At 45.5% G+C, this 17073-nt stretch overlaps 1 protein-coding gene across 2 annotated transcripts in view; it reads left to right on the top strand.

Annotated features, from left to right (window-relative positions):
- The window catches only part of IPO9 (importin 9), a 63529-nt gene extending 49328 nt beyond the window's left edge, over positions 1-14201 (top strand). The window contains exons 15-24 of one of the 2 annotated variants that reach the window (XM_035010335.1): positions 2637-2863; positions 5002-5150; positions 5669-5797; positions 6539-6814; positions 7076-7242; positions 7858-7991; positions 8640-8762; positions 9174-9278; positions 9496-9572; positions 10015-14201. In XM_035010335.1, coding sequence (XP_034866226.1) covers positions 2637-2863; positions 5002-5150; positions 5669-5797; positions 6539-6814; positions 7076-7242; positions 7858-7991; positions 8640-8762; positions 9174-9278; positions 9496-9572; positions 10015-10125 — 1498 coding nt within the window. In that variant the 3' untranslated portion in view covers positions 10126-14201. Of the gene's footprint in view, positions 1-2636; positions 2864-5001; positions 5151-5668; positions 5798-6538; positions 6815-7075; positions 7243-7857; positions 7992-8639; positions 8763-9173; positions 9279-9495; positions 9573-10014 lie in introns of those variants that run through there. The other variant, XM_035010336.1, reaches the window with a different exon arrangement.
- The last annotated feature ends 2872 nt before the right edge of the window (positions 14202-17073 follow it).

The following is a 17073-nucleotide window of genomic DNA, read 5'->3' as shown; positions in this document are numbered from 1 at the left end:
GTTTCAAGTTCATCAGAAGAGCAAAGTAACTGTAAATCCTTAGAGTGGAGAAACAAGAGGACGAGGTAGAGCACAACTGAGTACCAGTAGAGAGATGGGTGCAAAACCTGGTTTGAGAGTTGAGAGCTGACCAAGGCCAGATGACAGATCAGCTCTTAAGGAAAAGTTAGATACAGAGCAAGGTAGAGTTGAAAATCAAGATGTTATGGACCAAAAAACAAAAAGTCTGGGGCTCCTGGGTGGCTCAGCTGGTTAAGTGTACGACTCGTGATTTCGGCTCAGGTCATGATCTCATGGGTTGTGGGACCTGCTTGTCCCTCTTGCTCTGCTCCTCCATCCACTCGCCCACTCTCTCTCTCTCAAATAAGTGAATAAATATTATTTTAAAAGTCTATGGACAAATCTGAGAGATCAAAGCCCAGTTTCACTGTTCATTATGGACCTTTGAACCCAGCATCTGACACAACTAACATGGTTATAAGCCACTTAAAAAAAATTTAGGAAAAAACATTTATTGAGTACCTGGGGAGGGCCTTGTTTCTGTACTAGGTTCTTTTAACATAGAGAAACAGCGTTTTTATTGACTTTTATTGCTATTCTGAAGATAAATGAAAGTAAAAACTTAAACAGTATGTCTTTAATAATTATATTCCATTGGACATGGTAAGCAGCACTCAGTAAATATTGATTGAATAAGAGGTGAATAAGTTAAAACTATGTATAGAAAACTTTAAACCCTATAAATATTATATGAATTTTAGTACACAATTTTCTACTGTACACAGATATTATACAAATTTATTGCATAGAATGTCTATACAAATTGATCTCATTTTAGGATGCAAAATACTCCAAAAAGTACAAAGTTTTTATAACATGAAAGGTAAATAATCTCCTACTAAATAACAGTTGTGTTAGAAAAGATGTTAAAAAACTAACTGTTGGGGGGGCGCCTGGGTGGCTCAGTCGTTGGGCGTCTGCCTTCGGCTCGGGTCATGGTCACGGGGTCCTGGGATCGAGCCCCACATCAGGCTCCCTCCTCTGTGGGAAGCCTGCTTCTCCCTCTCCCACTCCTCCTGTTTGTGTTCCCTCTCTCGCTGTGTCTCTCTCTGTCAAATAAATAAAATCTTAAAAAAAAAAAATATTGGGATGCCTAGGTGGCTCAGTCAGTTAAGTATCTGCCTTCTGCTCAGGTCATGATCCCAGGGTCCTGGGATGGAGCCCCACGCAGGCTCTCTGCTTGGTAGGGCACCTGCTTCTCCCTTTCCCTCTGCCTGCTTGTGCTCTCTCTCTGTCAGATAAATAAATAAAATCTTAAAAAAAAAAAAAAAAAAAAGAATCAGATGCTGAACTAAGCCACCCAAGTGCCCCCAAATATTTACAGGGTTTTTGTTTTTTGTTGTTGTTTTGTTTTAAAGATTTATTTATTTGTCAGAGAGAGCACAGGCAGAGGAAGAAGCAGGCTCCCTGCTGAGCCACCCAGGCGCTCCTGACTTTTTTTTTTTTTTTTAGGATTTATTTTTTGGAGAGAATAGAGAGCACGAGTGGGAAGGGCAGAGGGATAGAGAATCCGAAACATACTCCGCTCTGAGCCCAGAGCCTGATGCGGGGCTCGATCTCACGACTGTGAGATCACTACTTGAGCTGAAACCAGGAGTCAGAGACACTCAACCAACTGAGCCACTCACAGCCTCCCCCACAATCCTGTTTTTGTTTTGTCTAGGTTTTTTTTTAAGATTTATTTAAGGCATCTGACTCTTGATTTTGGCTCAGGTCATGATCTCAGGGTGATGGGATCGAGCCCCTCATTGGGCTCTGTGCTCGGGAGTCTGCTTCTCCCTCTCCCTCTGCTCCTCCCCCGACCCTCTCTCTCGCAAATAAATAAATTTTAAAAGTCTTAAAACCACTGTAACGGGCGCCTGGGTGGCTCGGTTAAGCGACTGCCTTCGGCTCAGGTCATGATCCTGGAGTCCCTGGATCGAGTCCTGCATTGGGCTCCCTGCTCGGCAGGGGGTCTCCTTCGTCCTCTGACCTTATCCCCTCTCATGTGTTCTCTCTCTCAAATAAATAAATAAAATCTTTAAAAAAAAAAAAAAAAACCACTGTAACTATTTGAAAAATAACAGGAATATATAAAAATCTGAAGGATGTGATTAAAGCAGTAATCTGAGGAATTATAAAGCATTTAATTAACATCTTAATTTGAATATAATGATATGACAGTGGGAGAGGGATGAAAGTTTAAAATAGAAAAAAAACAAAGCAGAAATAAATTAGCATAGAGATGGTGGTGCTGATGTTTACAAAATATGCCCCAGAAAGATGTAAAAACTAACTCTACAAGTAGCTTCATAAAGCTATACACATATGGGGCTCCTGGGTGGCTCAGTCGTTAAGCATCTGCCTTCGGCTTGGGCTCCTTGCTCCACGGGAAGCCTGCTTCTCCCTCTCCCACTTCCCCTGCTTGTGTTCCCTCTCGCTGTCTCTCGCTGTCAAAATAAATAAATAAAATCTTTAAAAAAAAATAAAGCTACACATATAAATGCTGTAATCTGTCATAGTGAATAGAAGAACCAGGAATTAAGAGATCCACCTGTGAGTAATGCTTGCTTCTCTCTCTCTCTCTCTCTCTCTAGTTATTGTGACCAACTAAAAGTCTCAGAGAGTACCCACGTGCTTCAGCCCTTCCTCCCCAGTATCCTGGATGGCTTAATTCACCTAGCAGCCCAGTTCAGCTCAGAGGTCCTCAACCTGGTGATGGAGACCCTGTGCATCGTTTGTACAGTAGACCCAGAGTTCACAGCAAGCATGGAAAGCAAAATCTGCCCCTTCACCATCGCCATTTTCCTGAAGTACAGTAACGGTATGCACCAGGACTGTGTGTGGATGAAGGACACCAAAGGGAAGGTGATGGCTGGTGAATTTAGGTGAAACTTTTCCCTGCGTCTGATGATCTTAAGCATCAGAAGCAAAGAATAGCTTTCACTCAGCAAAGAGGAGAGCCATACTGGAGCTACAGGAACACCAAAAAGTAGAGTAGCTATTCCTGTTACTTTGACCTGCAGTCAGAACTGGGGAAAAAGACAACGAGTAAAGGGTTAGCAGGCAAGAGGTACAATTCAGAACTTTAACAATCAAGTAGGAAATTGAGCGACTACATCAAAATCCTCCTAAAAGAAGAGGCTTACAGCTATAATGTGGAAAGATACTGAAGAATGACACATGCGAAGGGTTACAAACAGTAGGGTTCATCACATGGCTTTTGTAGTAGCAAAAATTTAGAAGTAATAAAAAAGATTAATTATATGCCCCAGAAAGATGTAAAGTGTAATACCATGCATCCTCTAAAAATCAAACTTGAAAGGAAAGTTAAAGCCATGGGAAAGTGCTCACATTATAAGAAGAGAATAGAGGGTTTTCCAAACTGCATAGAATATAATCCCAAGGGGCTCCTGGGTGGCTCAGTTGGTTAAGCGACTGCCTTCAGCTCAGGTCATGATCCCAGGGTCCTGGGATCGAGCCCCGCATCAGGCTACCTGCTTGGCCGGAAGCCTGCTTCTCCCTCTCCCACTCCCCCTGCTTGTGTTCCCTCTCACGCTGTCTCTCTCTCTCTCTCTCTCTCTCTGTCAATTAAATAAATAAATAAATAAAATCTTTAAAATATATATATATATAATCCCAAGTTTGGGGTTTGTTTTAGACAATTTATAGATAACGTATATTAAAAAAATACCGGAAGAAAATACATCAAAATGTTAAGGGTAGGTCTCTCTAGGTGGTGGAATTCCAGGTGTTTTCTTTCCTTGAATACTTCCCTACATTTTAAGTTTTTCATTAGTGAGTATGTATTATTAACAACACTTTACTTGTGTAATGCTTCGTTACCAGAGAAAATATTGAGGATATTTGTTTTTATAGAGGAAGCGCCAATATTGAAATACAGGATATGTAGAGGTAGGAGTTATATAATATGACATCATACTAAACATTTTATTTGATTTGCTTTTTCACTTAAAGTGTGTCCTGAAGGGACACCTGGGTGGCTCAGTAAGTTAAGCATCTATCTTCAGCTCAGGTCATGATCCCAGGGTTCTGGGATCAAGTCCTGCATTGGAGTCTGCTTCTTCCTCTGCCTTTCGCTCCCCCTGCTTGTGCTCTCTCCCTCTGACGAAATAAATAAAATCTTCAAAAAAAAAAAAAAAAAAAAGAATGTATCCTGAAGAGGTTCCACATTGCACTCTTAGGTATCTCTCATTCTCTTCAGCCACCACATAATATTCCATAAAATGGCTGTATCATAATTTGCCTGTTCTGTTAGTGCACGTCTAGATTGTTAGCAATTTTTTTTCGAAGCAATGCCACAGTGATCTTTTAACATGTATCTTAGTACACTGCACACTTTCTATTTTTTCCTGCTAGATACAGGAAGAAATATTTCTTAAATAGGTGAAGTAGGTCAAGCCAAAGTTTCATTTCTTCACAAGGCTCTGCCTTGTGAGGGTTTTGCCTTTTGCATTGGAAATGCTTTGGGAGTTCTTTTTTCTATCGTGACTAACCCCTAGGAGATGTATATGATTCCTCTTCAGCATGGGAGAACCTGGCAATGAGTGTTGTGGCAATCTTTGAAACTTTCATGGTCTTCTTAACAAAGTATCAGTGGGGATTTTTTTTTTTCCTTAAGCGTTTGGTTTCATAATCCAGGTTTCATAAGAACAAAAGTCATTAAAGATTTGCCCCAGAAAAAGAGCCAAGTTTCATTTTAGGAGTAGCTATTACTGGCCAGTCTCTGACTTAATGAAACCATGCATACTCTGGCTCTTGCAGATTTAGCATCTCTCCTGTTCCAGGTTCTTCATACGGCTTCACTAGGTCCCAGGGATGTGATGTGTAAGCAAAGCAGAAGTTGTTAACTTAGGTGAGGCCGAACAGCAGGCGTCATTAAGCCAGAAGTACATGCAGACCACTGGGGGGGGGGATTCTGTGTTGCCTTATCCACTTCAGATCCTGTCGTCGCCTCGCTGGCCCAAGATATCTTCAAGGAGCTGTCCCAGATTGAAGCCTGTCAGGGCCCAATGCAGATGAGGCTGATTCCCACTCTAGTGAGCATAATGCAGGCCCCAGCAGACAAGATCCCTGCAGGACTGTGTGCGGTAAGTGGCTACAGGGCACCGGTGTGGGCGGAGGTGGAAGAAAAAGAGCGTGCACACGCTCTGCACATGTCACCTGTAGATCGCACCTCGCTGACAGGAAACCAGTGGCATTAGAGATTCATAGGGTGATTTTCCTGGGCTCCTGTGCCCACAGGACAGTGGGTGAGTCTTGAGGCTTTAAGAAAATGGCTCTTGTTGTTCCTGAATTGCCCTCATTGAATTGAAAAGAGTGCTGTTATTACACAGTGCCACTGACCATGTAACCAGAATGTCCACTCCCTGCCGTAAACTGCCCGCCCCCATACCTGAGCAGGCAGTGAGCTATCAGGAGGAGGCTGAGAGCACTGCCTACTATCGAATTAATTCCTTTCCTTCAGAAACTTCATTAATGAAAATTAATGAGCTTTCTTTGGGTTGCTATGTTGTATCCATGCAATAAGGATCTTGGTTGTTGGGCACCCCCGGCCCCCACCCTAGGGGCGGTTCTGATTCTCTCGTTTTCCTCTTCTCTCCTTCAGACAGCCATTGATATCCTGACTACAGTAGTACGGAATACAAAGCCTCCCCTTTCCCAGCTACTCATCTGCCAAGCTTTCCCAGCCGTGGCACAATGCACCCTTCACACAGATGACAATGCCACCATGCAGGTATCTAAGCTGTGGTGACTAGAAGAGGGAAGATCGCTCCCCCCCACCGGCCATGGGCGTATAGTAGCCTGAGAAAGCTGACACAGTCTCATGCTTTTGAGATACAGGTCTCTCAAATCCATATTTAACCGTGGGACCCAGGAACGGTCTGGACTGCAGAAGCCAAGCATTCTCTGCTTTGGGATATGTTGTAATCTTACATATATAAGATTATGTAAGGATGCCAGACATCCTATCCATCTGTATCTGGGTATTGCTATTGTGGATGAGATTACAAACATAGACTTGAAGCTATAAGAAAGTCTTTTCTGACTTAATAAAGTCAGCAAAGTAATAGGCCTTTGGAAATCTCTAAGGAGACAGTGGTTCATATAGCTTTGTCTTTATTCCCATAAAGACCTATAGTGTCCGTAATCATTGCTTACATCTGAAACATGTTTTTCCAGTACTAGAAGTAGATGTTTATGGCTAAAACTTAGTTTACTTGGCCATTATCCCTTGTGATCGGAAATCCGCATTTTTGAGATAGCTGATTAGGTAAAGCAAGGATTGTATAGTGCATGGCTATATCTGTAACAGTAAATTCCTGACTCCAATAGTATGTGCCCACCACAAACCCTGTAGGTTCATTACTCTTATGAGGCATAGGCCTCTAAGAAAAACATTTGCCCATACAGACTGAGGGCCTCCTGACATCTGTCCCCCCGTTGCTAATCTCATTTGCCACCTTTGTCTCCCCAGAATGGTGGAGAGTGCTTGCGGGCCTACGTGTCAGTGACGCTGGAGCAGGTGGCCCAGTGGCACGACGAGCAGGGCCACAATGGGCTGTGGTACGTGATGCAAGTGGTGAGCCAGCTCCTGGACCCCCGTACCTCCGAATTCACTGCGGCCTTTGTGGGTCGCCTCGTCTCCACCCTCATCTCCAAGGCAGGGCAGGAGCTGGGGGAGAACCTGGACCAGATTCTTCGTGCCATCCTCAGTAAGATGCAGCAGGCAGAAACGCTCAGTGTCATGCAGGTAAGAGGACAGTGGGGAACAGGGCTTTCCCAACCTCCAAGTGGTAGAGATGGAAATCAATATACAGGTCCTGAGGTATTTTACTTTGTCTTACTGTCCTTGCAGAACAGTTAAGTAAAATCTGTCTATTCTGGCCCAAGAAATATTGACAAGGAAATCTCCATGTTCTCTATTTCTTGACTGGCCAGCCCCATTCCCTCTCATCTCCAAGTCTCTGAAATTGGTTTCCCTGAAGTAGGTGTCCTTCTTGTTACCTCCTAGTCTCTGATCATGGTGTTCGCTCATCTGGTGCACACTCAGCTGGAACCCCTCTTGGAGTTCCTGTGCAGCCTCCCGGGACCTACTGGCAAACCTGCCCTGGAGTTTGTAATGGCTGAGTGGACAAGCCGACAGCATCTGTTCTATGGACAATATGAGGGCAAAGTCAGGTAGAGCCCATCTTTCTTCTGTGGGCATTCTGCCCTCTCCTTGCATTTCTTCTTTCCCTGACTTGCTTCATTGATTTTTGTTCAACATATCAGACTGCCCCTTGTATTCCCTTTTCCCTCTATTTCTTTATTGTTAATCGGTGTCTTTGAATAGCTGCCATCTTGAAATTTCCAAAACACAGTCGACACAAAGTACACCATGTTTTTTTTCCCTCTCTGCTGGCTAGAGATCTTCCTCTGCCACAGACTTCACCCAGCCAAGTACTGCTAGTGGCTTATTCTCCTTTATAAACCCAAGCCTTCTAACCCTGGCTTTGCTAACTTCCTGTCCTCGACTTGCCTCCCACTGGTTCTCATCACCCTGTTGCACCTTCCCGTGTGGCCAGCCATTGTGATCCTTGCCCACCCTAGCTTTGTTCAAGAAGTTCAAAAGTTCTCATTAGCCCATCCTTATGAACACTAAATCCCATTTTCAGCTAGGTTCTCTTATCTCTCCTAATTAGTTGTGAACAGTTTTCACCAACGAAGAGAAGAGTCTTAGGACATAATTGCTTATCTCCTTGGAGTGAACTCTAGATGGGTTGCTGATTGACCCTTTTGGCTCTTCCTTGCTAGCTCTGTGGCACTGTGTAAACTGCTCCAGCATGGCATCAATGCAGATGACAAACGGCTACAGGATATCCGCGTGAAGGGAGAGGAGATCTACAGCATGGATGAGGGCATCCGCACCCGCTCTAAGTCAGCCAAAAGTGGGTGATGCTGCTGCCCCTCCAGTCTCCTCCCTAGGGGCTAAATGGGGTGGAAGGCAGGGATGTACTGTGATCTAGATTTTTAAAATACAATTGTTAGTGATGGCTTTGATAAAAAGAATCAGAAAGCTATAGGTAAACAAAGGATCAGAGCATATGGTTCCTCCTTGTTGCTGAAAGTTGGCAAAAACAATCTCAGGGACCCCAACTTCCAGCTTCATTCGGGGGCTCTGATACCCATATCAGCATGTCTTTGTTATCAGATTGCTTTTAGCCTGTGATTTCAGTGATTTGTAGGCAGCGAGTACAAAGCTGCCCCCTTCAGCTGTAGGTTTATAATTACCTATGCTGTTTCTCAAACTGCAAGTCATGGGGACTGGAGTATTGCACTCTATTCAGTTACTTGGTGTCCAAGCTTTATTACCAGCAAAAACCTATCTCTAATTCCTGAACTCTCTTATCTGTCCTAACTTCTGAACTCTTAGAACACCAAGCAGAATGAAGTTATTAAACTTTCAGTCATTCTGTGGCAAGTGGATATGGTCTGGGATGGTGGAAAGCTTGAGGGATGGTGAACTGTGTCTGGTGAGCACTGCCAGAAGTGAGCCCACTGACAGTTTGCCTAGAAGCCTTTCCTTTCCTTTCCAGACCCTGAGCGCTGGACAAACATTCCTTTGCTGGTCAAGATCCTGAAGCTGATCATCAATGAGCTCTCCAACGTCATGGAGGCCAACGCCGCACGCCAGGCCACTCCTGCAGAGTGGGGTCAAGGTGCACGAGGCTCTTACTCCCAGCAGACTTTTAGCCTGACAGATCAAGTTACAAATGTTCAAATTTACCAGTTTGGGTTATTGAATCACTGGGGGCTTTTTAATGTTTATTGCATGCCTGTCATGTGGCTAGCGTTGCTACACATGTTAAGAGCTGCTCTTCTGGTCTACCTTGTGAAATCTCTTCAGAGGCTGGAGTAGGAGGCAGCCGGGAGGCAACCTTTCTGTTTGGTTTTTCTCAGGGGTTTCAGCCTTTTATCTATCCACCAGAACACCCTCGGTTCTTCCATTTAAACATTTTGGGAGGGCTTGGCCACATTGCAGAAACCCTTGGGACCCTTCTGTTCTGGCCTGTTTGCATTTGGGAAGGGAATGTGTGAGCATGCTCCAGCTGCTTTTCATCTCCAAGTAGATGACTCCAATGATATGTGGGAGGACCAGGAAGAGGATGAAGAAGAGGAAGAGGATGGTTTAGCTGGCCAACTCTTATCTGACATTCTCGCTACAAGTAAATATGGTAAGCCGTTTGAGAAGAGGACAGCCTTGCTAAATACCTTTTCTGTGCACAGGTACCAAGAATGGGGTGCCAAAGAAAGGGGAGGGATGGGCCCACAAGGAACATTCGTTGGGCTTTTTTAGCCTTCCTACCCCAGCCGTGTGGTAATGCCTCCCTGCTTGGGGCACAAGCAGGAGCCTCTGCCCTGACCCCTCTCTATGTTGGCTGTGTCTAACAGAGGAGGATTACTACGAGGATGATGAGGAAGATGACCCTGATGCCCTAAAGGATCCTCTCTATCAGATTGATCTGCAGGTGAGAATGTCCAGAGAAAATAGATGTCTTGCAAGTGACAGTGTCTCAAGCCACGGAAAGAAGAATATGGCCTCAAACCTATTTATAGTTCATCCTGGGAGCTTCAGGGCAGAGAGTTCCTGTCTTGCTGAGTAGTCAAGAGCTCTGGGTGGTCTGGGCCTTTGCACCTTAGTGTTAAACCTGCAGTCCAATTTCTTGCAACCCGGCCATCTTATGAAGGTCCTTGGGTGGAATATGAGATCTGTTGGGAAAATTTTGTTTCCTTATGGAATTTAGTCTCTGGGTTGAACCTGAACTAGATTCAAGAACATAGAAAGCCACCGCTCAGGGTGTTGGCATTTGTCTAAAAGCCAGTGCTTCCTGTACCACTTGGGGTTCTTGCCCTGCTACAGATGGTGAGCCTGGGAACCCTCAGTAATGCCATTCTTTTTCTTCCCTCCAGGCATATCTCACGGACTTCCTCTGCCAGTTCGCTCAGCAGCCCTGCTACATAATGTTCTCAGGCCACCTTAATGACAACGAGAGGCGGGTTCTGCAGACCATTGGCATCTAAAAAACGGAGACTTTCCACATCTGCTCCTCCTGGCCTAGCCACAAACCATTTTGCAGCCCTAAACTGGCCTCAAGATGTACTTTCTTTTCAACCTAGAGTGGCCTCCTGACTCTTGGCCCTTGGCCTTTGCAGAGTGACAATTCAGACCAAGCTCACCAGTGCTGTCACTTAGGAATACTGGAACAAAGGACATTTCTCAAAGACTCCCTGAAGAGACTCCATCTCTAGAACCTTTTTCTCCCCAACTGTGCCCTCACCTGTGTTCCTAGAGTCCTCTGCTGGCCACTCCAGAAACATATTGCCCAGAAGGATTATGTGTTCATAGATTATTTTGCCCCACCTCAGGAGCACAGGAAGTCATGACCATTTATATTCTAAAACAGACCTGTTTACTTTCATAGGACATCTGATGTGTTCAGATAGGAATACCCTTGAGAGATGATTCTGCTTTCTGCCCTCCACCACAGATGTTCTGGGTTCTCCATAGGAACGAGAGAGAGCTACATTCTGAGCCCTCTCCAGTGACCTCTCCTTGTCTCCCTCCTATAACACTAAGGCTCCCCTGTCAAAGGAAGTCATCTTGTTTTTGCTTCATTGCATGACACAGCCCCTCCCCCTAAGCTATCCCTGTGTATACATGCACACACACAAAATAAGCCAGACAGATGGCACGTTGGTTTTCCTTTTTTAGAAGGAAAAAAAAAAAAGGAAAAACATTTTTTTAAAAGTCCTCCTGATACAACCATATTTAATATTCCTCTCCCACACGTCACCACACAGTCTGATATTCAAAGGTTACCCCATCTCCCTCAGAAATCCTCTAAAGTGGTTAAGTTGTAGCCCTCAAATTTGCAATGTGTATTTTTCTAGGAGAGTAAAGTAATCTTTACAAATGAATTTAGTCCGCATGGTATAAGGTGTACCAGCACATCTGCCTTCTGTTCCTTTAGAAGGAAAATAAAAATAAGGGGAAAAAGATTAGGCAGAGCCATGTAGACACCCTAGTGTGTTTTAGCTAAGCTAGCTCAAAATGATTCTTAGAGAACTAGTATCATCCAATCAAGTATTTTTAAGGGTGGTCCCTTATTTGGGAATTTCAGTCTGTTGTGGGTGAATGAGGATAATAAATCAAGGGGAGGAAGGCAAAGCCCAGCATTCCCTTTTTTGATAGTGCCCACACCTGGTGCCTCAGTTTTAGTAGCTACAGAAGATTTCTTTAGGTTGATGGTCTTGCAGACAGGAAACAATATAAAGTGAATTTAAGTCTCTGTTCTTGAGGAAAGGGCCCCACTTGTGGGGCATTTACTGTACAGGACTGTTACGGAAGCCTAAGGATTTTGTAGCTAATAGTGATTTCACGCCACTAGGTGTCCCTGGTGTACAGTTGTCACATCTGAGCTGGGGAAAGTGTCTGTTAACGTTACTATCTTTGAAAAGCCTGAGGACGTGTGCACAGCATGGTCCGCTGCCAGCCAGGTTCTGAGACTGGTAACTGCCCCTGCTGTTTCTCCCCCTTGAGTTGGGAGAGTTGCTCATACTGGGGAAATATAGAAGGTCTGGCCAATTGGTGCTCAGGAAAACCACAGTCAGCCTTAGAAACAAACTCCATAGTTGATCTCAAGGCAGTGCCAGTTGGTTTCAGTGCTGAAGGTTACATAAGGCCAAATCAACTCCTGATTGTGGCACAAAAGAAAGGTCTCATGCCATTGGCATTGAATTGCTGAGTTTGGGAAGGCTTGGGGCTCCCACACATAGAATGATATGGGCCCCTTCTGGGCCTGCTAATTAGAAAAAAAGAGTCTGTATCTAGTGCCAAAAGTGATCTCTTGACAAAGGTCCTCTCTTGCTGATTTTTGGGGAGGACTGGAAAACCTAAGTCCTGAAGGAAAGGGTCTTCGTATCATCCAGGCGGCCACCCTTGCCTAACAGACATACTGTTGTGGATGAGAGCAGAGGGTCTTGGACCCCTTTGTGTGCAGGCACTTCCTTTGCTCCCACAGCATTTTCACATCATCCCATTTAACCTTTACAGCAGGTACACAGTGGATAATATTCCCATTCTATCAATGAGGAAGAGTTCAGAGACTATATCCACCGTCAGCAGGGAGAAAAAAGATCTGCTTGAGTCCAGTAGTATTGACAGAAAGTTCCAGTAGTATTGACAGAAAGTTGAACTCTAGCTCCTATTTTGTCTCCTGGTCTTTTGGCCAAAGAACTTACCTTGGGTCTAAAAGATCAGGGCTAACTGGTTGGAAGGAGTTGAAGTTCAAGATAAGATAAACAAGGGAATGAGAGAGCGCTGGGCTGTTCTAAAATACTTCAGGTTTCCCGAGCCTGGTGAGTAACAGCTAGGACACCAAGGGCTTTGCCAGCAGTGTGTTGAGCTCTTAGTGGAAAGAACTGAAGGGAAAACGGAAGAAACAACCAGAAGATAGAGGAGGTGGAAGTCCAAGAACAGAAGGAAGCTGGTTATGATAAGTCCCTGCCCGATCTGTGACACAGGGACTATCCTGCCAGATGTGTGACATTGATCGGGACTACAGACAGATGACTTGAGGTGATAAATAAGAATGTTGTAATCACTGGAGTTTAATAGATGTTCATTATGAATTCAGAGCAAGTGATGCCCAACTAGACTCGTAGTCTGATTTTGTTAACAGATAAAATCTGGACACGGTAAAATCAAAGCATTAGGGAAATGGAGAAGTTGGTTACTGTCCACCAACTCTCAGACTACAAACTGGCTTATTGTGGAATGGTTTATGCTGTGCCCCAGGGCTCTGTCCTTGGCCCCTCCTTTGATATTAATGACAGATGAGGGTTTTTTTTTAATGTTTTACCCATTCCAAAAGAGGACTTGAGGCCATTTACAAAAGAAACAGTACTAGATAGAGTTGCTGATCAGATTTTTTTTTAGATGGGGGGAGGGGTTAGAGGGAGAGAGAAAATCCCTAGCAGGTTCCATGGGGCTTCATCTCTCAACCTTGGGATCATGACCTGAGCAGAAATCAAGAGTCAGATGCATAACCGACTGAGCCACCCAGGCTTCCCTGCTGATCAGCCGATCAGATTTTTAGATAACAGGAACTCCTGGGAAGGATGACAATTTAGGATTCAAACAACTATATAAGCTTTAAAAATAGGCAGAATTTAAAGGTAAGGTTGTTTTCAAAATTCAGATGGATGAGTTGAAGAGAGTTAAGGATTACAGAGCACTGTGCTCTTGTTAACAATTCTTTGTGCAGTAATAAGTGTTTATGATGTCAGGAACTGTTAACGTGTCCTCACTAAACTCCAGTGTACTCCTGGCTGGGGTAGTAGGCACAGATTGTGTAAGATCATTTCGGTCCTCTGTGTCTGTCAGCAATCCTAGAGTGCTCTGTTCCATTATGGTGCTCAAACAGGAGGCTCCCTGACAGACGGTGAGCCCATCTGCAAGAGGAAAACCAAGAACTGGAGGCCCCAAGCTGTGTCACGGGAAAGAAGCTTGAAGGAGCCGAGAAGACTCAGGGAAAACAGGACACTGCTTTGGAAACCGAAAGGATTGTCCAGTGAAAGACATTCTATACTTCTCACCCCAGCCAGGCAGACCTACGGCCAATAAGTAGATGATAAACTCAAAGCCAATTTCTGGCCACTATGTGTTTATTCTGTTCAGCAAATACTAAACTTTTTTTCCATGCAAGGCCAGTGCTAGATGCTGGAGAGGCTTGGCCCCTTCCTTCAAGAAGCTAGCCCAGTAGGGGGTCAGAAATAATGCAGCAGATGTGGGTAGTACTATGAGAGAAGTACTGGGGTCAATTCTCACTACCCGAAAGAGGAATGGTTAATGGTAACTGGGAGAAGTCAGGCAGGGTTGCATGGAGAAGGGGACCCTTAAACTGCGCACTCGCAAGGTGGCTAACAACTGCTAAGGTTTCAGAAGCACTAAATGCCAATGACTGTTCCAAAGTGTTACTTGGATTCTCGTGTAGACCATCTAATAACTACAAAGTGCATACTTTTGTTTACCCCATCCACAGACTGATGAAACTGAAGCATAGAGTTATTAAATGTTACCTGCCAAAAGTCACATAGCAAAGTGTGTGATTCGGATCCGAGTAGGTTTTGTACTTTTTGCCAGTTTTCTGTTGCCTCTGTGCATTTGTCAGGCAGACAAGGGTGGAGTAGGACACTCCGGAGAAAATAATCTTTAAGAAAAGACCATCCCAGAATACGATTGCATTTTCAGCTTATACACGGGTTAAAAAGTACTAGAATTTATGGTTCACAGGGCTCTTGGCCAGAAATCAGCTGGGGGACAAGTGGGAGCCAGAAGGGGAGGGATCCTGTAGGCCTTGCCCTCTTCCGGGAATGGGTGACCACTCATGAATTTTAGGCAGAGATGTGGCATGATCAGGTTTGCATTTTGGAAAGCATTCTGATGTCTGTCCAAGCATGACTAGAAGGGGAGATTGGGGGCAGGGGTGCAAGTGAGAGACCCGAGTAACAGGAGGAGATGGAGGGGAAGAGGCCAGACAGTGAAAGGCTGAAAAAGGAGAGTCCGTGGGCCCTGATGACAGGTGGAGAAAGGTCTTCCGAAAGTGACAGCTGATGGGCAGGATTTGGGTAACAAAGCAGCCTGAAATGATTGTTAATAAAATTCTACCATTTGTGAATTATTTATCTTTCTCTGCTGGATTGGTACAGGTTCAACAGCTATCTAACAAGGACCCTCACATTCTTGTTTTGTTTTGTTTTGGGGTTTGTTGTGTTATGTTTTGTTTGAGTACGTGAGAAATGAGTGGCATTACTGTTGTTTTCCTAAAATCGCGAATTACACCGGTGTTTTAGACCTGTATGGTACACATGACTTTACGGCAGGTGTGCTGTAGGAAGAGAAAAGGAGGAAACGCTGCCCTGACTGGAAGGCCTAGGAAGTCCCTTCAAGTCTCGAGTTGCTGCAACTTGGCATGACTGCATAGCCGGAAGGTGAGGAGGAAGCTGCGGTAAGTGACATCCTTTCTGATCCTTGGTTTCCATATTTGTAAAATGGAGAACTAATACCTACCTCAGAGTTGTAGTTAGAATTAAAGATGACTTCATTGAAGCACTTCAAACGGGAGAGAGTGCTTCTCTCTGTGTCTCCCCCGCCCTCCAGTAGCTGGGAGCTATGTTTGGCTCCGTCTCCCTGACTCACTGGATTAGAATGATTCAGTTCGGCTTCACAGATGCTGCTGCTAAATTAGGGTCTCAGGGAGCCTTCAGGAGGCCAGCTCTGTGAGGAAGAACTGCAGAACTGCCATCCTGCCTGGGAACAGGATAGAAACAGGTGGTGGCTACAGCTCCTGCCTTCCACCTGCTAAGCAGTCTTTCTGTGAGGATCTGCATGATATTATAAGTTACCGATGTATTGGCTTGCTTCCCCTAGGTTTTTTCCCCTCTACTTAGTCCAAGAACATAGCCAAATTCTTTGCGTTTCCTTGCCTTAGTTGCTTTTGCAGGGTGGAAAGCAGAGCATGCTTCTGAAGCCTCTGTAAAAGCTTGAGTGCACTGAGACAAGGCTCAGGGTCACAGAGGAAGAAGGGGAGGGGGTCCCAGAAGAAAGGAAGGAGCAGAAGTCCATGGGGCCTGAATGGCGGGGACCCTGCCCGGATCCTGGATGGGAGGACTTCTAAGGAAGGGACTGCACGGAGTCCCTGGGGAGGCAGGCTGCTGGGTGCCGGGCTCTGGAGAACAGTGTCTGTGCCTGTGGCACCCAGGCCAGGACTGCTGTACTTGCCAGCCCCTGGATGGCAGAGGACGAGGCCTGCAGGGCCCACCCTCAGTACTTTGCACTGTGTGAGATCCCAGGACCTTTTCGTGATCCCAGAAGGGGGACAGATCATTCCCCACCACCTGGGAGGGTAGAGACTTGGTCTGATCTAACTGGATGGAAAGAAGGGCGATGTGGCGTTTCTTTTACACCTGGTTTTGTGATTGCGGATCCACACCTGATCTCCTATCCTTCACTGGGTTGGCTCCCTTGCCTCATCTCTGACTCACGGAGCTTTGCTAGCAAGAGCACAGAAATATATGTAGAGGCAAGAGGGTTGGAGCTCTGCTTGTGACCTGTTATGTGACCCTGAGTAAATTCTTTTTCCATTGAACAGGGAGAGAGAATGGGCCAGAGGGCCTCTGCCAGCTGACTTGAGGATTCTAGTGGGTTTGGCTGAACTAGAGTCCATTACAAAGAGGAAGCCCAGCCCAGAGGGATTAGGTGGCTTCTCCAAGTCTGCAGAGCCAGTAAGAGACAGGGCGGGACTCATGCTCTGGTTAGGGGTTCAGAGCATGAATTCCGGAGCCAGACTGCTAGGGTTCGAATCCTGGCTCTGCCATCTAGCAGCTGGATGACTTTGGGCAAGCTACTTAAATTACCTGTACGTCCATCTCCTCATCCACAGAACAGGTATAATATTAGTATCTGCATCAGGGACTCATTTTGAGGATTAAAGTCAACATGATACTAAGCCCTGTGGAGTGCTGCCTTATAGTTGGCAGTAATGGCGCCATTAGTCTAATTCCAAGCCCAAAGCACCTCTCACTACCCAAACTTGTTCTTGTAGAGCCTGTCACACAGCAAAAGCCCTGTGCCTCTGTCAGTCCAACAGTTCCCCCTCTGTGCCCCTGAATAACAGGGCTGGGCTGAAAACAGGACCCAGGGTGGAAAGGACCGGCTGAGGCCCATGTCCCCAAACCCTTCAGAGAGGGAGTGGGGATAAACGAGAGAGCTGTAAACAGAACCGTCTTCCTTCCTTACTCTCAGATCCCAAAATAACATTTGTCTGCCCCCACCCTACCCAGCTGGCAGAGGTGCAGTCTGAGTAAGGTGCCATTTAAAGATAACCTGGCCCTCCCCGTCTGCCCCACTGGTTGGGCTGGGCTCCTGAGGCGAGCACTGGCTGCCTGTGACTGGCACTGCTCCCACAG

Source organism: Mirounga leonina, unplaced genomic scaffold, assembly GCF_011800145.1.
Source record: "Mirounga leonina isolate KUSES-001 unplaced genomic scaffold, KU_Mleo_1.0 Mir_154, whole genome shotgun sequence".
In the NCBI taxonomy this organism is placed as follows: Eukaryota; Metazoa; Chordata; class Mammalia; order Carnivora; family Phocidae; genus Mirounga; species Mirounga leonina.
Note: the sequence above shows the minus strand (reverse complement) of the source record. Positions and strands in the feature narration are given on the sequence as shown.